This window comes from Acomys minous (assembly GCF_964271855.1).
Source record: "Acomys minous genome assembly, chromosome: 5".
NCBI lineage: Eukaryota > Metazoa > Chordata > Mammalia > Rodentia > Muridae > Acomys > Acomys minous.
In genome coordinates, this window is record NC_140494.1 from 82,773,740 (window position 1) to 82,796,668 (window position 22,929).

A 22,929-nucleotide genomic window follows, 5' to 3' on the forward strand; every position below is an offset into this window, starting at 1 on the left:
ATAACTTAAATGAAAATTTCTCACCTGGGCAGAGAATATTCCCATCAAGAACCAAAACCAACCTAAGAAAATCTCCAATATCAGAGTATTCCTCTGTTGACTTTTTGGTCAGAGTTGTTCAAGAAACCAGAAACATTTAGCCTACAGCTATTGCTCTTTGTTGCCCCCCAGAAGTAGCTGCCATGCCTTCTGCCAGGACGATAAAAAACTAAACCCCTGAAACTCTAAGACAGACCCAAACTGAATGTCTTTCTTCTGTAATAGTTACTGTGGCCATGTTGAGCTTCATTCACTACAATCAAACTCTAAGACAGAAACCAAGCAAGCCATTTGATAGATTCTCAGCACAGCGGCCTCATATTAGTGGTTTGGATTTGCACACCTGAAAATACTGAAAAGCAAACAATGTTGAAAACATCATTTATTGGACTGATACTTGTGTAGCTTGTATAGTTTTTAAAACATTTAATCTTCCATATATCAACACTGATTTATTTGACCATGCTATGGTTTATCTTGAATGCCTTCTAATATCTTATTTGTTAAAGGACAACATACAACCTATGGCTTTACTGGAAAGTAATGGGACCTTCAGGAAGTAAAACCTAGCAGGAGAAAAGCTGGTCATTTTGGGTTCTTATGTTTTTCTTCTTTGTCCATCTGCTTCTCAGCGACCATGAGGTCAACAGGCCTTGATAATACATACTCTCTACCATTGATAGGCTATTCTTCTGTAGGTCCAAAAGCATCTGGGCCAACCAAGTATGAAATGAAACCCTGAGCCAAAATAAAGTTTTTCTTTATTACAAGTTGTTTATCCCAAGTATTTTTATCAGAGTGATGGGAACCACAAACAGGAACACCTTGGTTTGGGGGAATTATCTACACCATTAAAACCTAGAAACCTATACACCAAAGGGACTTCTGATCCTCCTGCTTCTACTGTCCAAGTGCTAGAACCACAGGTGTTCTCCAACATTCCCAGTTTATATAGTACTTAAACGGATCTAGAGTCTTAGGAGTGGTAACCAAAACCTTTACAGCTGAACCATCATCCCAATCCATAAGTTAAACGTCAGTGGAATGTTGGAGAAATTGAAGATCTCAGTGCGCAACAAGACATGATGATACATGTGTTTATTCATAGTGCTTGGGAGACAGGCAGGATGGCCTCTAAAATTTCACTGCCAGCTACATCTACACAGTGAGTTCCAGGCCAGAAAGATATGCATAATGACTCCTTGTTTCAAAAACAAAAATAAACCAAAGCAAAAGAACACCACACAGTTGAATCCTGCAATACCTAGAATTTTTTTCTCCTTCTTATTGATGAGATGGACATTAAAGAGAACTGCATACCTCTCTTTAAACAAAACATGTGAAAGGTTGGGGATTTAGTTCAATGGTTGAGTATCTGCCTGGCAACTCAAGGCTATGGTTTTGGTCATTAGTTGTGCAAAAATATAATAAGCATATAGTTATCAACATCTTTACACTCCAGGTTTATTTTACATAAAATGTTGATACTAGTTGAAGCTATAAGTAAAACTTGTGTGGAAATTGTCCATCAATTGCCACCAAAACTGGCTGTCTTAGAAGTATACGGCGAAGTTAAAATTCTTTAGGCTTTTTAAGCCTCACTCCTAGACAATATTATATTGAAATTTTCTGGATAATGGGGGGAGTTTTTTTAAGAACATGGCCATTAATGGATTTCCTCATGTCCCAGTGGATGACTTCAGGCTCATGCGCATATGGGCAAAAATAATTGGAAGCAGAGTTGTAAAAGATAAAGTAATTAATAAAAAAATATAAAAGAAGGACCTGAAGTCAGGAGGTAGATATGAGGGGTGATTCTGAGAGCATTTGGAAGAGGGGGTGAAGAGTAGATATGATCAAGATACAGTGTACGATGCATAATATTTTCAGATATCAAATAAAAACAATTAGAAATTTTAAAACCTTCATACTTTTTACATATAGTTGAATCAGATTGCGTTGAGATGACTTTTAAAAACAACATGAAGATGTTTGTCTGTTGTATACTAATGATAAAGGATTAGTTATTGATCCTTATCAGAACTGCCATTCATAATTTCTAGATAGCTGTGAGTGGTGGAAGAGTGCTGTAATCTGAACACAGCTGAGGCTGAAGAAAGGATCTGGGAGCATTAGCCGGTTCTGAGCTCTCGGCTCAGATGCCCCTTCACATACAGTAAGGCTCTGTATGATAAACTCATTATATGTTGAAAATGTTTAGCTTAATAATGCACTTAATAGTCTTCCCCTACGGATCATTGTGGCTTAGTACCTGGGTGCCACCATAGGGTAAACCATATTCATTTTTTACCCTATAGTTGTATGTCTTAATAGGAGTGCATTCTCATGGCTACTGTTTATTATCTCAAAAACAGTTTTGAACCACAAATTTTAATCTGAGGGAAAAAAATTATACTCCAGCTGTCCCAGTTTTTACTTAGTGTGCATGAAGTTTGGATTCAATCTATAACAGTGCACATAATAGTACATGGCTTTAATTCCAGCATTTTTTGAGGTGTACTAAGGAAGAGCAGAAATTCAAGGTCAACCTTGGTTATATGTTATTCTGGGTTCAGTGGCAGCCTGTGCTTCGAGTTTGGTGGGCAGGCCACGTGCTGCTTGCTTCCAGATGGGAACAGAGAGACGTCGAGGTCAGAGGTCATGTTTCTCTCTCTCAGGATTGGCTTAGAGCCCTAGGCAAGGCTCTAGGTCTCACTGGGGAAGGCGGAAATGAGTTTTCCACTGAGTGTTACAGTTAGCTCTTTAAAATGAGATTGCTGGTGTCAGACAGCAGTGGAAAATCAGGGCTTCCAAAAGCCTGTAATGAGACCAAAAGTGTACAGCCCTTTGTTAAGTTGCCATGTTAATCATAGCAGAGATTGTGAGTGGACACCTGAAACCAGGAATAAGGTGGGTTAGTACTGGTCTCTCGGTGATGGAGCAGGCTTCATCAGCTGCCAAGGTAGCTCCACCATTGCTGCCTGTCTGGCAGTCAAGCTCCAGATGTCCTGCAGTGATTCTTCCCCACAATAAATGAGCCTCAGGTGGCCATGGAGGATGAGTGGAATGAGACAGCAAGCTTGCATTTTTGTGAATCGGGAACATTATAATCGTTGAGCAGTGGAAGAGGTTTCAAGGATGAATGTGTTTGATTCACTCAGGTTAGGGATGACAGGGAAGGACAGATGGTGCCCAACTCCATGGGGCAACAGAATCTTCAGTTAGTGCAAATAAGGGTGAGTGTCCTCTGACCTAAAAAGCCCTCCACACTCTGAGAAAGGCACCTCTATTTTCCTACTTTGTTTTCAGTCAGCGTCATCTGAAGGCACTGGATAAGGTTTGCAGGACAACTGACACCTTCCCATTTAAAAGGTCATTTCCAAACCCTGAAAGCCCAATGTGGGTATAGACAATGACCTCTTAACCTCTCAGAAAAGTAAAAAACTGGCAACACGGCAACCATTTAAAAGCCATTAGGATGGCTGTCAGCTTCTTAAATCTGAATCTGTAGGTAGACTTGTGTTGGTGGGGCATGCCAAACCTCCCTGCAAAATTGCCTCAAGAGTGTGACTGTCCCCAGGAACACCTCCTATTCTTATCTATCAGATACCTTCAACTTTTCATGTTGTAATTTAAATACTAAAAGAGGAGTATTTCTTCTGTTACCAGAAAAACAGGAGATGGAATATGCAAACCATAAAGTAGAGGTTCATTCTTCATGTCCACCAAGGCTATTAATATGTGTTCAGCTATCTAAAACCATCATTGAGACAAAAAAAATACCATGATTTGGAACATCAAACATCAGGGACCAGATCTGGCATTGATAGACTTGCCTCAGGTGTTAAACAAAATATGTATAATACTACAGCTGACCTTGCCCAACCTTATCAGTAAGTCACAGCCCAGGGGTTGGTGGGGGGGATGAGTTTGCAGAGTCAACGTGTCTTCCAAGATAAAGTCTTTTGAAACAAAAATATTCTAGGAAAAGGAAACCATAAATCCTCACACAGACTCCACAACTGCATCAACGTCCTCTTTTCCACGAGTCTTCTCTACCTATAAAGACTTCTGAGGCAGCTTCTTGTCCTTGGAAGTGTCAATATTTCCCATGGGAGAGAGACTGCCACTCATTGTATGTACTGATAAACACTGTCATCTGTTGATATCAGACTGTGGTTTCTTCCTTCTTTTTGCCTCCTTATGCCGCCTCTGAAAATTGAACAGGTAACATGGTTTATTGGATAAAGATGTCACTGCTGAGATTTAAGACTAGCATTTAATCCCACGGACACAAATGTTGAAAGGAAAGAAGATACTCTAGCAAGTTGTGTTATGATCTGAACATGTATTAATGGAATTTGATCATAAAAACAAACAAGCAAACAAAATATATAAGCAAACACATAAAACACGAAATAAGTAATAAAAATAATATTTAAAAGGTGGGGAACCATTTTTATACTCAAGACCTACTATACTAAAGGCAGAACTTTGATACATCTTTGCTTGTTGTAATGCTAAATGAATTTTTCATTCCCTTACTGTCAGGCCCCAAATAAATTATAGAATAGTCTCACTCCATACCTGTGGTTCCTCCCAGCACTTTTCACCCTGCCACCTACCCTAAACCTCTCCAGCCCAGAGACTGGGCCTTTCCTTTCCTTTTCCCTAGCTTCACAATCCTATAGAACTTGCCATTTTGGATATGTGCTCTCTTGGCTTTTGGCTTGCTCTAGGCCTCTTGGGCTCTTGGTTCTCTCATCTCTCTCTTTGTTCCCTCTCTTTGCCCCACTTTTTTCTTCCTTTCTCACTCTCCTCCATGGTAACAATAATGCATCTCTACAACCTGCCCCAGCAACTCAGCAACAGCAGGATATACTATCAGTACCTGTCAAGACTTCGCACATCCCCACTGCCACACATATCCTCCCCTTGTACACGTGCCACATCTCCTTATAAAAGGCCAGTCCCTCCTCTCTTCTCTCCTTCCTTCCACCCTGGCCCAGAGGCAGCCTCTGTAAACACCCTCCTAAATAAACCTCCCACATGAGATCTGCCAATCCTCAATCTTTGCATGACCTGGTTCAGTATGTACCATTACAGATGCCTGGGGCTGAATTCTCCCTCAGGTCTACAATAAAATCCTTCTCCTCAACTATACCAAGGAATGGTCATGTCCTCATTTTCATTCACCTTCTGCTCTAAGCATGGGAGAGGAATATATGGACTCTTTTCCAAGGTACTCGTCTTCTGTGATGGCTAACTCCTAGATTATGTTGCAGTCAGAAATGGCAGATCTGTGAAAAGAGGTCCCTCTGTCATGAAATTTTAAAGCCCCAGCTCAGCTCATACTATACCCTCCCAGCCTTGGGATCCTCTGGTCCATTAGATGCCTTACATTATGTTTTTAATTTAAATTACTATGCTTAAGACATCTAGCTTAGGCTTATGCATTCTACAAACACTGCCATGCTTAAATCTCTTTCAGTTTCTGGACTCAGGTTATACTTTGGACAATTGAAACAGAGACAGTAGACTGCAACTCTGACAACTTAGGTATATGAGAGAGTTCACAGCAAAGATATTACATATTTATAGAATCATTTTAATTAAGTAATGTTGGTCATTTTTGAATACCTATTACCTAAGGCCATCATGCCCACCTGGCAGAATTAGGCTTAGCTTAAGAAGAGATCTTTATGACAGGCTCTACGGAAGACCAGGGCTTAATGATTGTTGCCAACCTGTGTTGCCCACTTGGGTTGTTCTTTAGAGGCATGTTCCCTAATGAAGAAATGGTCCTAATGGCTAAGCCATAAATCAGAGCTATCTCCATTGAATTGAAATATGCTTTAGAAGAATTTCCCATCAAAACTTAATTATTACACAGTATATACTAAAGCCATTTTCATAAAGACTGGTGTGTTCAACATAAAGAATATGTTTCAAAGAAGAGCTAATACCAATACTCTTTAAACTATTCCTGGGGTATGACTTTCACACGTACTCTGGTGCCTCATATTTGACCACGTTCCCTGGATGGGGAGGCCTGGTGGCACTCAGAGGAAGGACAGCAGGTTACCAAGAAGAGACTTGATACCCTATGAACATATACAGGGGGAGGAAATCCCCCTCAGGAACAGTCATAGGGGAGGGGAGTAAGGGGGAAATGGGAGGGAGGGAAGAATGGGAGGATACAAGGGATGGGATAACAATTTATATATAATATGAATAAATTAATAAGATAAATTTTAAAAATAAAAATATTTTAAAGATAAATGGAAAAATAAGGATAGAAAAATAAGTTATTATTTTTTAAAAATTTAAAACTATTCCACAAACTAGAAACAGAAGGAACATTGCCAAACTCATTCTAAGAGACCACTGTCACCCTGATACTTAAACCACACAAACAATCAACAAAGGAAGATAATTTCAGATCAATTTTCTTTATGAATATTGAAGCAAAATATTCACAAACCAAATCCAATACCACATCAAAAATCATCCACCACAGTCAGGTAGGCTTCATCTCAGGGATGTAGGGATGGTTCAATATACAAAAATCCATCAATGTAATCCACTATATAAACAAACTTAAAGAGAAAAAACCCACATGATCATATCATAAAATTTTGAAAAAGGTCTATGTTCATAGCAGCCTTATTCATAATAGCCAGAACATGGAAACAGCTTAAGTGTCCCTCAATAGAAGAATGGATAAAGAAACTGTGGTACACATACACTATGGAATACTACTCAGCTATTAAAAACAAGGAATTCCCAAAATTTGTGGATAAATGGATTGAGCTAGAAATGATCATAATGAGTGAGTTAACCCAGAAGCAGAAAGACTCAAATGGTATATACTCACTTATATCTGCATACTAACCCAAGGGGCATGTCCCACGAAAGCCTTCACTTACCAGGAAACTGAGGCAGAGGGGAAGACATTGTAGTGGGACTCTAGATGAGAGAATCATGGGAGAATGGCAAAGTACAAGGATTCAGAGGGTCCTAGAAACCTACAAGTAGAACAATATGATAGGCAGATTTGGGCCCAAGGGTCCCGCTCAAACTAAGGCACCAGCCAAGGACAATACAGGCGGTAAACCTTAAACCCCTACCCAATCTAGCCAATGGACAGAACACTCTCCACAGTAGAGTGGAGAGTGGGATATGACTTTCTCACGTACTCTGGTGCCTCACCTTTGACCATGTCCCCTGGAGGGGGAGACCTGGTGGCACTCAGAGGAAGGACAGCAGGTTACCAAGAAGAGACTTGATACCCTATGAGCATATAGAGGGGGAGGAAATCCCCCTCAGTCACAGTCATAGGGGAGAGGAATAAGGGGAAAATGGGAGGGAGGGAAGAATGAGAGGAAAAAAGGGATGGTATAACCACTGAGATGTAACAAGAATAAATTAATAAAAAAAATTTTTAAAGAATCTATGAGGGTGACAATAGCTAAGACTACTACCAACAGAATATGGAACTTAAAGTGTCCAACTTGTGTAACCAGGCAAGTCTTCCAATACAAGGATTATGATACCAATTCACCTCCCCCCCCCCAAAAAAACCCTTCCAACCAAAATTTGTCCTGCCTACAAGACGCACATACATAAAGAAGGATCAGAAATTAAGAGAATCATTAATCAATGACTGACCCAACTTGAGACCCATCCTGTGAGAGAGACTGCCAATTCCTGATACTATTAATCATTTTCTGCCATGCTTGCTGACAGCAGCCTAGCCTAACTGTCCACTGGGAGTCTTCACCCAGCAACTGATGGAAACAGATACCAAGATCCACAGCCAAACATTAGATGGAGCTCAGGGAATCTTGTGCAAGATGGGGAGGAAGGATTGAAGGCACCAGAGGAGTCAGGGATATAACAAGAAAACCAACATAATCAACTAACTAACCTTGCCCATAGGGACTCACAGAGACTGAACCACCAACCAACTAGCATGTAAAGGATAGACCTAGCCCCACTATACATATGTAACAGATGTGTAGCTTGGTCTTCACGTGGGCCCCTAACAACTGAAGCAGGGACTGTCCTGACTCTATTGTCTTCATTTGTATCCCTTTCCCTTAACTGAGCTACTGTGTCTACCCTCAATGGGAAAAGACGCATCTAGTCCTACCACATCTTGATATGCCAAGGCAGGTAGATATACATTTCAGATCTCTCATTCTCTGAGGAGAAAGGGGGGGATAAGTGGGGCAGGGCAGGTGAAAGGGAGGACCTGGGAGGAGAGGGCGGGAGGGGAAGCTGTGAATAGCATGGAAATAAATTAATTAAGTAATGAAAAAATAAAGTAAACAAATCTTTGTAATACTGTGCAGATTAGTCTGTAAGGCTCCTTGGCAATAATTGCCATGGTTGCATCCATCCATATTTTTGAATTCTGATATCTTCAAGACTCCATGAAATAGTTATACAGCTTTTCAAGCTTCTGTGTGTATGTTATATTTAGAAATATACATATATATACCTATATGCATAAATAACTATGAATGAATAAAGAGGCAATGAATTTGAAAGAGAGCTAAGAAGTGTTTTGAGGAAGCAAGAAATTATAATTACAGAAATAAAAATATAAACATATATACATATATATAATTTGAAATAAAAAATAGAACACAGAATGTCATGCAAATTTATGAAAAAACACACAAATTCAGAACATAAAAGACAAAACTCTAGTATATGACTACAGTGTATCAAACCAAACTTCTCAGAGATATCAATCAAAATAATAAATTGTTTCAGATTCCTTCTACAGAAAATTTAATTCTCTACAAATTTCTTTAATCATTTTAAACCTACATATATCAAATCTTATACTGCTTCATTTAATTGAATGTATGTGTTTTAGTTTTATAATATTTCTACAACCTGGATGGCAGAACAGTAAAATTAAACTTCTTCCTCAGACAGAAAATGTTATACCTTTCCTAGTATTTTACTTTTTGCCTTTCTGTTCTAAATTACTAATAGGTCCTTAGAGATTTGAACAGCATGAAAGGATAATGATTGGCTCTGAATTGAGCCGCAAAATCTCATAAATATCCACTCTGTGTCATAGCTCTAGATTTCAACAGTTCTTCCCCAGAATAGCTTATATGTTCGCTTTCTTATCCTCCCAAATCCATCAGCCTCGTGGGAACTGTCATGACTGACTGTGTTTCTACCAGTCCTGAATTCAGAAACTGGGCCACCATACTCCAAGAAAGAAGGCAACAGTGTTGCAGTCACCTCTGATCATTCTCATGTGGAAATAATTTATAGCCTAGTAAGTGCTAATCTATGCAAGATACAACAGAAAGACACCAGTGTTTTCAGTGTTGGTGGAGGAAGATAATGTTGCGTGGTGTGGGGTAATCAGAGAGGGAGGCATATCAATAGAAAAGTTTTATGTCAAAATGCCATGAAATTTATTTTATTAGTTACGCTTACTATTAAATTTATTTTAATAGTTAACATGAGAATTCTCACATACTGTTTAATATTTTTACCCTCAAGGACTCTAACTTCCGTAAGAATCTCTTCAAACAGAACATGAAATTGATGCCTCTCTAAACTGTCTGCTATTGATTAAAAATCTCATGAAGCTAGTAATGAAAATAAAGATGAAAATGATCGTAGGACCCAAATATCAAGAAGCAGTGAATGGGGCTTTGTGGCACACACATGATTACAGTATTTAACAAAGATATTAAAATTTTGAGTTTGAGGTAAGTCTGGAATCAAGGCAAACATGAACTATTTAGCCAGAAATTGTAGGAAAATTAGACAAAAATGAATAAATAAAGAAAAATTTACCCAGAGCTTCCAAATATCAAATTACAAACTTCCGTTGAGCTTGTAACTTCATATATATTCAATTACTTTTCTATAAAATATATATGCAATATAATGTAATTTTGAGGTTAAAAGAATATGCTTATGTACCTTTTAATAACTGTCTTTTATTTGGAGGATTTTAATTTAATTTAAAAATTCCTCCTTTGCCTTTCTTCTCTGTAAACCATCACCCCAAACACTCTTTATTCTCCTTCAAAGTAAAGACCTCTTTTTTCATTAATGGTTGTTGCATGCATACATGTATGCATAAATACATATTTATTCCTAACTATTACCTGTTAAGTCCACAGGGTGTTACTTAAATGTATGTTTTAGGGCTACTTTTTGTAATTTTTCCCATACCTTGCAGGACAACAGGGTAATAGCAGGTTAAATAGAGATGGTCAGATTCCATCCCCTGTATAACTAAGAGTTGTCTATTCTTCCAATCCAGCCACAAATTTCTTTTCTCTTCAATCGCAAGAAGAACTTGTAGCCACTATGTTCTTTCCTCTGTGTCACTGGTATAACACATAGCAGAGCTGTAGGTTCCCTTTTCCCAACCAGCTACAATAAGGATGGCACTAACATGAGGGAGGGGAAATCAGAGTGCTAATACAGAATAACTCATACCGAATCTGTAACTTGTCCTCATTTCTTTATTTTACGTCCACTGATCATTTCCTCATTTGTTATTTACACAGCCACACATACACAGAGATGTTAACCCAACAGGTAACATAAATCACACTTTTGGGCTGCACACTGAGGCACCTGAAAACTGTTATAGGGATCTGAGGAGGTAACTCAGTGGGTTGGATGTTTGCTGCACACAAAAAGGACAAAAGTTCAATTACCGGTATCCATACCAAGTATCTGCGTATGGTAAGGTGCGTCTGTAACCCTAGAATTAAATGAATACACATAAGCAGATCTTGGAGTGTGATGAGTCAGCCAGTGTAGCCCAAGTAAGGCTGGGGATCAATGAGATACTCTGTCTCAAAAACGAAGATGGCTAGTAAGCAGAGCTGACCTCTGACATAAACAAAATTTTCACATGTACAATGTCACTCATCTAAAAAAATTGAATACCTTTGAATATTTATAACTATATCTCAAAACTTCTGTTTAAAACATATGAATTTGAGGAAACTGAGTAAGTTGTTCATATGGAGCTTAAATTTTAATCAAATAAACTTATTTAATCAAAAAATTTAATTGCTTATTAGCTAAAAATTATTTGTAATCAACTTGATTAAATAAAATATAATTTTAATATCATGTTTTATGTGTTACCAGTGTGGTAACAGACAAATAATTATTACAACTACAATTCAGTTTTGTCATATAAGTTGAGTTCATATGTTATAATTATGAGTAGATTTGAAATCATGGCAACCAGTTTGTGACTATACAAATGACATAAAATTAAGTACGGTGTTATATTAAAATGGAAAGTATCATTTCAAAATTCAGCAAAAATATTATTTGAAGACTCAAATTGCTTCCCTTTTTGCTCATTTTTCTCAATAGGTGCCAAAAAATTTTTATTTTTGATGTTGTTTTTTATTGCTGTTATTTCTCATGCTGTATATATTCTAAGCAAGTCTTCAGTGGCTGATTTTCATTCCCAAAAAAATACATTATTTTTGTCCTATAGGAGTATATTTTTCATATATATATATATATATATATATATATATATATATATATATATATATATATTCTGTTGCTTTTATTCTTTGTTTGAGATAGTGCTTCACTATATCATTGAACTAGTTTGGGGTCATTTTTTGCTTACATCAGTTTCTATGTGATAGAATCACATTCCCATATAAAAGGACAGAATCAATGTTAATAATGATAGTTACACAATGACAAAATACACAAATAAAACTATGAAAGCCTTAGGTTCTATAACACCTAAACACCTAAAAAGAATGAAGTGTTAAAAGGGATCTAGACTAGATATTTACAGATATTTAAGATTTGGTGGGATACAAACCAAGAGAAAACAAACAGGAAAAAAAGAATCCATTAGAGCTAGGTGTTAAGATTTTTAATGTTACCTTGTGTAATATCTTATCAATGAGGAATATCTCAAGTTATCTTCATCAATGGAGTCTTCCTTACCTTCTAGGTGGGAATGAAAAAAAGGACAACATAAAAACCTCTCCTAACATACAGAACAGATAACTTTTTCCATATAAATTTCTTTCAACGATCTTTGCTTCAAATATTTTCACTGTTAATTAATTGAATGTATTCTTGGCTGTTAGAAGAAATGAACACTCAGAGTTTTAAAATCAAGGTATCTGATTTTACAGGAAATGCAATAATCCTAAGAAAAAATACTAAACAGAAAAGATCTTAAGATGTCATAGGAAGGCCAAACCAAAATTCACAATAAAGCTTTGGCCTCAACGTGGTCCTGTGTTTTCAACTGCACGTGATAGAATGAAAGATAGAAAAAAAGAAAAGAAAGGAAAGAAATACCTATCGTGGAACATTTGATTAGAAAAATATATAAGAAGTTTTACTAGATTACAACACAAAACAACAAAAGAAGAAAATGTGCACTCAGCCTTAGTTCTTCCCTTATATCATGCAGCATTTACAGAATATGCTTTGCAAGGCAAAGTTTGGGTGTAGCTACATAACTAATATGTAGTCTAGCATGTGCAGCGCTTTGAGATCATAGCTTACCCATACTAAAGAAAGGAAAGAAAGGAGGGAAAGGGGAGAGAGACAGACAGACAGACAGACAGAGAGAAGGAAAGAAAGAAAGAATTGAGCAACATATAGAGTGACAATTAGACAATAATATTAAAAAAGAAAGTAAGAAAAAGGATTATTGTAGCTAAATGTGGTACTACACGCCTACCTGTATTACTAGGACATGGGACAGTGAGTCAGGATTGCAGGTTGGACTCTAATGAGTAATAATAAAAACAAAATGTCCTATTTTTCTCCCATATGTAACCATAGATTTAAATTCATAAAAAGAGAAGAATGTGTGGAAGGGGATCATCGAAGCTGAGGGCAGGGAGACCAGGGAGGACACTTGAGAATGGATATGTGCAAAGTATAATAACATATATTTTGGAATGTTGCATAATGAAATTTCTTATTTTGTATATCAACTAAAAAGACAAAGGAAAAATATTGCTTAACCATCTGTACTTTATCAATTAGTAGTCCCTTTAGAATCAAGTATATAGAATATTTGTGCAGTCTATAAAAATGTTATGTTTACCAAGCTCTGAAAACATTGTTAAATGTTTATATATTCACATATACTTGAAAGTACTTAATCTGATAATTTTCACATGTGTGCAAAAAATAAACCTCAGTTGAATATGAGTTACCAAATTAGGATATGGAAAAATGAAGAAATTATATGAATCATGTGGAATATAAAAATTATATTTGACTAAAAAACATTTCAGAGAACTAGAATCTAGGGTTTTTAAATTTTGAATTTTTTGAATATATGTTTCATTTTTGTGTACAAGCCAGTTGTGTATAGAAACCCAAGAAGGACCAGAGAGGGTGTGGTTCCTCTGGTATTATGGGTATAGGCTGCTTTGAGCTACCTGCTATGAGTTTTGGGAACAAAACATGAGTCCCCTAGAAGAGAAGGGAGTGCTTTTAGCTGCTGAGGCAACTCTTCACACCTGGTATACACATGTGTACACAAAATATAAATACAAGAAAGTAAAATTGGTGCATTTTAAAAAGATAAAATATACATGACTTCCTCATAGTGTCTTTAATTAGAATAATTTCTCCCCAAGGGAAGCTGGAAAAAAAGCTTATGTGGAAAAAAGTTTCTTCTTGTGTGGTTTTAGTGGTAGGAGAACTTTTACTGTGTTCAAGGATTAATTACTTGCCTCCCTAATATATTTTTCTTAGAGTTTCTAAAAATAATACATGTAGAAACAAGGTATCATGTCAAAGGCCATTGAAGGAAAGGTGGTAAGTGTTTGCACAACTGAGAAATTGTCCATGAGTTAGTTTTGCATTATTATCAAAATTACCAAAGACAGATAAGCTGTACTGGAGAAGGAGTTTATGTAGCACATAGGTTTTGTAGTCTATGAGTTCAAACAATGTAGCACTGGCTTTGATGGTGGTCTGTTAGTGAGTGGAGGAAATGAAATAGTGCTGGAGTGGAAATCATAGTACATTACAAGTGGAACCCAGAGAATTTGGACTCTCTTAATATCTCTGTCAAAAACATATCTTAGTCGGCAGACTTCCCATGAGACTCCTTTCCTTTTCTCTTGTTTTCTCTCTTTCCTTCCTTCCTTGTCTCATAAGCCATATAATTTAACAAGTACCTTGAAATTCCCCCTTCATTTCTCTATTCCCAGTCTGTTGAGATTGGATTTAGGTTCTTACATTTACTAGACAAGAGTGCTAACACTGATCTACATTCAAATCACGGATCCCACGTCTTAAACACTACAAGTAACTACCAAACAGAAGACAAAGCTTCTAGCCCGTGAATCCTTTTGCTGAGGAAAATAATGTCTAAACCTTAACAGTTCTAATGTATGAGTGATTTTCTATGAATTGCTGCTTTAGAAAACACTGACATGCAGTCAATTGCCTCTATCAAGATTAATTCATTGCAACAGTCTCTTTCTTTTCAAAAGATATCTTACCCCCCATGGAGCCATATAATTTAACAAGTACCATGGAATTCCTTCTCCTCGGACTCTCAGAGGACCCTGAACTGCAGCCCATTTTATTTGTCCTATTCCTGGTCATCTATGTGCTCACAGTGCTTGGAAATGTGCTCATCATCTTGGCCATCAGCTCTGATTCCCACCTCCACAGCCCCATGTACTTCTTCCTCTACAACCTTTCCTTGTCTGACATGGGCTTCAGCACCACCACAATCCCTAAAATGCTGAGAAACATGCAGACCCATAACAAGTCTATAACTTATGCAGCCTGCCTAAGTCAGATATCTTTCTTCTTTCTTTTCGGATGTATGGACAGCCTACTACTTGCCGTGATGGCCTATGACCGATGGGTTGCCATTTGTCACCCTCTACACTACCAAGTTATTCTGAATCCTCGCCTGTGTAGATCTTTAGTCTTGGCATCCTTTTTCATTAGCCTCATGGATTCACAAGTACACTGTTTCATGGTGTCACAACTAATATTTTGTACTAATATAGAAATCCCTCATTTCTTCTGTGATGTTCCAGAGCTTCTAAAACTTGCCTGTTCTAACACCTCTACCAATAATATTGTCATATTTCTTGTCAGTATAATTACTGGTTTTCTCCCTGCCTCAGGAATCTTTTACTCCTATTATAAAATTATTTCCTCTATTTTTAGAGTTCCATCATTGTATGGGAAGTATAAAGCCTTCTCTACTTGTGGATCTCACCTGTCAGTTGTTTGCTTATTTTATGGAACAGGCCTTGGTGTGTACCTTAGTTCATCTGTTTCTAGATCTTCCAGGGAAAGTATGGTGGCTTCTGTAATGTATACCATGGTGGTTCCCATGATGAACCCTTTCATCTACAGCCTGAGGAACAGAGACATCAAGAAAGCTCTCCAGAAAATTGTCAGTTGGATAACATAATATAACTACCTTTATGATCACTTGATATGTAGTTTCTTAAGCTGTGGGTCACAGAGCTGAGGATGGTATCATGAAAATGTAACAATTCTAAATTTTTGGAGAGGAAAATCATCAAAAATTAATGCATACATATAGTGAATCAGAGTGTATCTTGCTATGCCTATCCAAGTTACATGTTATAGCTTCACTGTGACATTGTTTCTAAAAATATAACATTAAAAATTAGCACTGCACATTTTTATACAATAAAACACAAAAAAGTGCAGCCAGAAATACTTTGGATTGAACTCAATTTGTTTTAAATCATTATGCTTTTACTATATGAACACGTGGAAACATAGTGGTTTAGTTACAGAAAGTAAAATTTTTCAATATTTTCCTAACATAATTCATCATCATATAAGTATAATATATATATTTTTGTCTGTGTTATGCAAATTTGATGTTTGTGTTCCTGACTTCAGTTTCATAGAGCAGATATTTGCAGTATGTAATTTTTTTTAAGAACAGAGAATCATTCCATTTCATCATCTGGCCACTGATAGTATTTTCATGCTCTACAATTTGCCCCAAACTTGAATATGGAACTCAGTGGACTATTAGAATATAGTTATGAGATTGGGTGGAGAACATATAATGAAAGACAGAGAGAGATGGTAGGGGTCATGTGAAAATCAGAACTTTACGACGGGTAGATCTGGGCCCAGGGGTTCTGCTCAAACTACGGCACCAACCAAGAACATCTAATCCCTACCCAGATCTAGCCCATGGACAGGACATTCTCCATAGTTGAGTGGAGATCAGGGACTGACTTTCACAGGAACTCTGGTGCCTCATATTTGACCATGTCTCCTGGATGGGGAGGGCCAGTGGCACTCAGAGGAAGTATAGCAGGCTACCAAGAAGAGACTTGATACCCTATGAGCATATACAGGGGGAGGAGGTCTCCCTCAGTCACAGACATAGAGGAGGGGAATAGGGTGAAAGCGGGAGGGAGGGAGGAACGGGAGGATGCAAGGGATGGGATAACAACTGAGATGTAATATGAATAAGTTAATTTTTAAAAATGAAAATCAGAACTTTATATGCTTATATTTCATTGTATACATGTTTGAACTTCTCTTTCCTGACCCGCAGGACAGTCAACGGGAGACCCTAGAAATGGAGGGGAAGGGAGACAAGGAGAGGCACAAGAAATGTAGACAAGACAGGTTTCTGATCAAGTCTCGTTTATTGAAAATCCTCACAGAGCTTTTATGGGTAGTTACTGGGGCAGGGGTATTTGCGTAAGCGAGGTCGCTACGGATACCCAACTATAAAATGTTCCAGAAGTTATCTACTTTTACAGTTGCTCTAACCACAGAAGGAGGAAAAGTTCCAGAATGTGAGAAGTTGTAAAAGGTCTGGTTAGTCAAGCAAACAGCTCCCGGGACTGCTGTTCCCGGAACAGAGTGGCCTCGCAGGCAGCTGGCCTTTACCTGATCTTACCAGTAGTCTTACTGGAAAAAGTAGTTTCTAGTCGGAATGGTGTAACTCTTACCATGAGCTCGGGGGTCTAGGATGACCGTTCCCCACACTTCTCTAAAGTAAAGAAAAATTTAAATCACTAAAATTTTGTGACTGGATATTAATGCAGAATTGGCAACAATTTCTGAAGTGGTGTTGAATGTTCTCCTCCCCATTTTTGCTATGTATTTATGTAACTCATATACTCGTGCAGTGATGGCTACTAACTCAAAATGATGATCAAGTCTGAAAAACAACGAGAAAGTTATATATTCTGATTTGTAATGTTTTCAGTCATGATTTTTTTTGCTTATTAAAATCTATAAAACCTACCTCTAAATACGAAGTATGCAAATTTGCTTTTATCTTAATAAATGCTGAAATTTTGTGAATGAAGTTATATTATTATATTCTATCAGTATTTTGCATTGTACATGAGTCGATTACATCATAACATTTTCTTTTTAATAAATTAATTTGGCCACTTTATATCCTGATCACAGCCCTCCCCCTCCTCTCCTCCAGACTAAACCTCCCTCCCTCTTCACCCTTCCCCCTTCCCCTAGTCTTCAGAGAAGCTGAGCCACACACCCACCCTGGCTCTTCAAGTTGCATAAGGACTGAGCATGTCTTCCTCCCCTGTGACTGTCAAGGCAATCCCACAACGGGAGGTGACCAAAACAAAGGCAACAGAGTCCATATCAGGGACAGTTTGCACTAGCCTTACTAGAGGATCCACATGAAGCCTGAGCTGCTCATCTGTGGAGCAGAGAGGGCCTTGGTCCAGTCCATGCATGGTCCTTGATTGATGCTTCACTCTCCACAAGCCCCTCTGGTCGGTCCCTGGTTAGTTGGCTCTGTTGTTCTTCTTGTGGGGATACTGTCACCTCCAGATCCTTTTATTCCCTGCCCCCACTTTTCCATAAGACTCCCTACACATCGCCAATTTTTCACTGTGTCTCAGCATGTTTCCAACCACTGCTGGGTAGAGCCTCTCAGAAGGCAATTCTTCTAGGCTCCTGTCTACAGGCGTAGAAGAGTACCATTAATAGTGTAAGGGGTTGGCTCTCCCATAGGATGCGTCCTGGGTTGGGTAAGGCACGAGTTAGACAATTCCCTCAATCTCTACTTTACGCCTGCACTTCTTTTTTTTTTTAAATACATTTTTATTAATTTATACATATTACATCTCAGTTGTTAGCCCATCCCATGTATCCTCCCATTCCTCCCTTCCTCCCACTTCCCCCTACTCCCCTCCCCTCCCCTAAGTCTGTGTCTGAGGGGGACCTCCTCCCCCTGAATATGCTCATACGGTATCAAGTCTCTCCTTGGTGACCTCTTATCTTTCCTCTGAGTGCCACCAGGCATCTCCGTCCAAGGGACATGTTCAAATATGGGGCACCAGAGTTTGTGTGAAAGTTAGATCTCCTTCTCCACTCAACAGTGGAGAATGTCCATCGGCTAGTCCGGGTAGGGGTTCAAGGTTTTTACTGCCTATTTTTTCCTTGGCTGTTGCCACAGTTTGCGGAGGGCCCCAGGGCCCAGACTCGCCTGTACTTTTCCAGGACCCACTGGATCCTTCCATTTCCTCTTTCTCCCAGGCTTCTCACACCTAAAGTTTCAATAGGATGTCCTCCCCTCTTACCCACTATTCTGGTAGGTACAGTTTTTCATGGGGACGTACACCTTGGACTAGTGTCTCGATATAAGTGAGTATATACCATTTAGCTCTTTTTGCTTCTGTGTGAACTCACTCATTATGACAATTTCTAGTTCAATCCATTTGTCCACAAATTTTGGAAATTCCTTGTTTTTAATAGCTGAGTAGTATTCCATAGTGTAAATGTACCACAGTTTCTTTATCCATTCTTCTATAGAGGGACACGTAGGTTGTTTCCAAGTTCTACGCCTGCACTTCTTGTAGGCCGGTTAATTTGGGGTCAAAGTTTTTGTGGGTGGCTTGATGGCCTCCTCCTCTACTAGGATTCTTGACTAGATAAAGAGTGTCCTCTTCAGTCTCCATAGGCCTTGCTACTAGGAGTCTCAGATGGAGTCCCCTTACATCCTCCCAGAAGTCTACCCTGACTTAGGTCTCCAGCTTGTCACAGAGACATCCCACACACAGATTCTCTTTTCACTCCAGGCTTTCTGTTCTCCTGCCCCTGCCCAGGCCAGGTCTGATCTCCGTCCTCATGTCTCTTTGCACCATCTCTCTCCTATCCTGTTTCCCCTAATCATCCACTGCTGCTGTCTATTTTTCCCCTTCTGAGTGAGATTTAAGCATCTTCCTTTGAGTCCTCCTTGTTTCTTGTCTTCTTTGGGACTATATACTGTATTGTGTTTATCTTGTAATATATTGCGAAAATCTGCTTATGATCTATAATTCTGTCCATTTTGCTGTAAATTTCGTAATTTTTAATAGCTGTTTAGTATTCCATTATATAAATGTACCACAGTTTTCTTATCCAGTCTTTGACAGAGGGACATCTAGGTTGTTTCCAAATTATGGTTATTATTAAAAGGCAGCCATGAACATAGTACAGCAAATGTCCTTGTGGCATGGTGGATCATCTTTCATGTATATGGCAGAGTGGTATAGCTCTGCCCTGAGGTAGAGGTATGCTCAATTTTCTGAAAAACCTCCAGGTTGATTTCTACAGTGGTTGTACAAGTTTGCACTTCCACCAGCAATGTAGGAGTGTTTCCCTTACCCCACATCCTTGCTAGCACGTGTTGTCATTTGAGGTTTTGGTCTTAGTCATTCTGTTAGGTGTAAAGCAGAATCTCAGAGGCATTTTAATTTGCATTTCCCTGATGACTAAGGAAATTGAACACATCTTTAAACAAAATCCTCTGTTGAGAATTCTCTCTTTAGCTATATACCCCATTTTAAAAATTGGATCTACTTGGACATGAGTTTTGTGCAGGGTGATAAATATGGTTCTATTTATGTTTTTCCACATGTAAACTTCCAGTTAGACTAGTAACATTTATTGAAGATGTTGTCTTTTTTCATTGTATGGCTTTGGCTCCTTTGTCAAAAAATCAAGTGTCTGTAGGTGTGTGGGTTTATTTCTGGGCCTTTGATTTGATTCCATTGATCCAACAGTCTATTTCTATGCCAGTACTATAAAGTTAGTATTACTATTATTCTGTATTATAGTTTGGCATCAGGGATGATGATATGTCCAGAAGTTCTTTTATTGTATATCATTGTTTTAGCTATTCTGGGTTTTTTTGTTTTTCCATATGAAGTTTAGAATTATTTTTTAAAGGGCTGTAAAAAAATTATGTTTGTGTGTTGATAGGGATTGCATTGTATTTGTAGATTGCTTTTGGTAAGATGGCCATTTTACTATGTTAAATCTAAGATGCATGAGCATGGTATCTTCCCATCTTCTGACATCATCATCATTTTCTTTCTTCAGAGTGTTGAAGTTCTTGTGATATGGGTTAGAGTTGCTAGGTTAGAGTGACACCAAGATATTTTATGTTATTGTGCTATTGTGATGGGTGTAGTCTCTGTAGTTTCTTTCTCAGCCCATTTGTCATTTATATACAGGGGTGCTTGTGATTTTTTAAAATCAGTCTTGTAACCAGCCACTTTTCTGAAGGTGGGTATCAGCTACAGGAGCTCTCTGAGGGAATTTTTCTTGTCACTCATGTATACTATCACATCATCTGTGAATAGTGATACTTTGACTTCTTCCTTTCCAATTTGTATCCCCTTAATCTCCTTTAGTTGTCTTATTGCCCTAGCTAGAACATTAGGTACTATATTAAAGAGATATGGAGAGACTGTCAGTCTTCTTGTATCCCTAATTTTGGTGGAATTGCTTTCAGCTTTTCTTCATATAATTTGATCTTAGCTATTGGCTTTACTGTGTTTACCTATGGGCCCTGATCTCTTCAAGACATTATAATGAAGGAGTGTTTGGTTTTGACAAAGGCTTTTTCTGCATCTAATGAGATAATCATGTGATTTTTTTTCAGTTTGTTTTATGGTAGATTACATTGTTGGATTATTGTATGTTGACTCATCCCTAATTCCCTAGAATGAAGCCTATTGATCATTAACTTTTGTTGGATATTTTTGTGAATATGTTATTTAGTATTTTTGCATTGACATTTATGGGTGAAGTTATTCTAAAATTCTCTTTGTTTACTCTTTTTGTTATTTAGGTATCAGAGTGACTGGGGCCTCATAGAATGAGTTTGGCAATGATTCTTTTATTTCTTTTTTTGTGGAATAATTTGGGGAGTATTAGTATTAGCTCTTCTTGAAAGTCTGGTAGAAATCTGTGCTAAAACCATTTGAGGTTGTTTGTTTGTTTGTTTTGGAGAATTTTGATGAGTATTTCTATTTCCTTAGGAGATATAAGACTGTTTAAATGTTTTTATTTAACTTTGGTAAGTAAAATATTACAAAAATGTTCATTTGTTTTATATTTTAGAAATTTGTGAAATACAGGCTTTTTAAATACAAATTTAATGATTTTTTTTACTTCTTCAGTATGTTCTGCTATGTTCCCCGTTTACTTTCTGGTTTTGTTAATTTGCATACTTTCTCTTCCTTTTTGTTAGTTTAACAAAGGGTCTGTCTATCTAGTTGATTTTCTTAAAGAAACAGCTCCTAGTTGTTTTGTTTTGTTTTGTTTTTTTAATTCTTTGTATTTCTTTCTTTTTTCTAATTTATTGATTTTGGACCTAAATTTATTTCCTTCTATTTACCCCTCTTGGATGTGTTTGCTTCTTTTTTTCTAAAACATTAAAGTGAGCTGTTAAATTGCTAGTATGGGATCTCTCCAATTTCTTTATGAAGGCACTTAGTGCTGTAAACTTTCCTTTTAGCACAGCCTTCACGGTGTCCCATAAGTTTGGATATGCTGTGCCTTTGTTTTCATTGACTTTTAAGAAGTCTTTATTTTTTATAATTTTTTATTTAAATCATTTATTCAGATTACATCCTGATTATTATCCCCTTGCTTGTATCTTCCCATTCCCCCCTCCCTCCCTCTTTCACCCTATTCCCCTCCCTTAGGCCTGTGAAAGAAAGGGGCCTCCTTCCCCACCATATGATCACAGCCTATCAAGTCTCATCTGGATAACCTGCTTCCCCTTCCTCTGAGTGCCACCAGGCCTACTCACCAAGGGGAAGTGGTTAAATAGGGGTCACCAGAGTTGATATCATAGTCAGTCCCTGCTCTCCACACAACTATGTGCTGTCCATTGGCTAGATCTGAATAGGGAGTCTATGCTAAGATTAAAAAACTCAAGTGACAGAACATGCTGGCAAAGATGTGGAGAAAGTGAACACTCCTTCATTGCTGGTGGGAATGAAAATGTGTACAATGACTTTGGAAATCAATCTGGCACTTTCTCAAAAATTGGGAATGGGGCTACCTCAAGACCCACCTATTCTGCTCCTTGGAGTGTACCGAAAGATGCTCCACCACACAACAAGGACATTTGTTCAACTATGTTCAAAGCAGCCTTATTTCTAATAGTCAGACTCTGGAAACAACCTAGATGTCCCTCAAAGAATGGATGAAGAAACTGTGGTACATTTACACTCTGAGATACTACTCAGCTATTAAAAACAAGGAAATCTTGAAATTTGTAGGCAAATGGATAGAACTAGAAATGATCATCCTGAGTGAGTTAGCCCAGTATTTAGTTTCTTTATTTCTTCCCTGACCCAGTGATCATTGAACAGGGTCAGTTTCTGTGAGTGTGTTGGCTTTTTTATATCTATATTTTTCTATTTCTGCTGTTGTTGAAGTCCAACTTTAATCCAGGGTTATATGATAAAGAAAAATGGGTCCATAAATTTTTTTATATTGGTTGAGGTTTGCTTTGTGACCAAATACATGGCTATGTTTTGGTGAAGGTTTAATGTTGTGCTGAGAAGAAAATATATT

General features: G+C 37.8%; 2 protein-coding genes across 2 annotated transcripts in view; both read left to right on the plus strand.

Moving 5' to 3' along the window:
* Positions 1 to 22,929, plus strand: part of LOC311597496 (olfactory receptor 7D4-like) — a gene marked incomplete at both ends in the record, with an annotated part of 336,911 nt that overhangs the window by 87,684 nt on the left and 226,298 nt on the right. The gene's annotated exons all lie outside the window — the stretch shown is intronic.
* LOC311598228 (olfactory receptor 7E178-like) lies at positions 14,573 to 15,502 on the plus strand (the record flags this gene model as incomplete). Its single annotated transcript, XM_084783243.1, has 1 exon — positions 14,573 to 15,502. The coding sequence occupies one exon, from the start codon at positions 14,573 to 14,575 to the stop codon at positions 15,500 to 15,502; it is 930 nt and encodes a 309-aa protein (XP_084639369.1).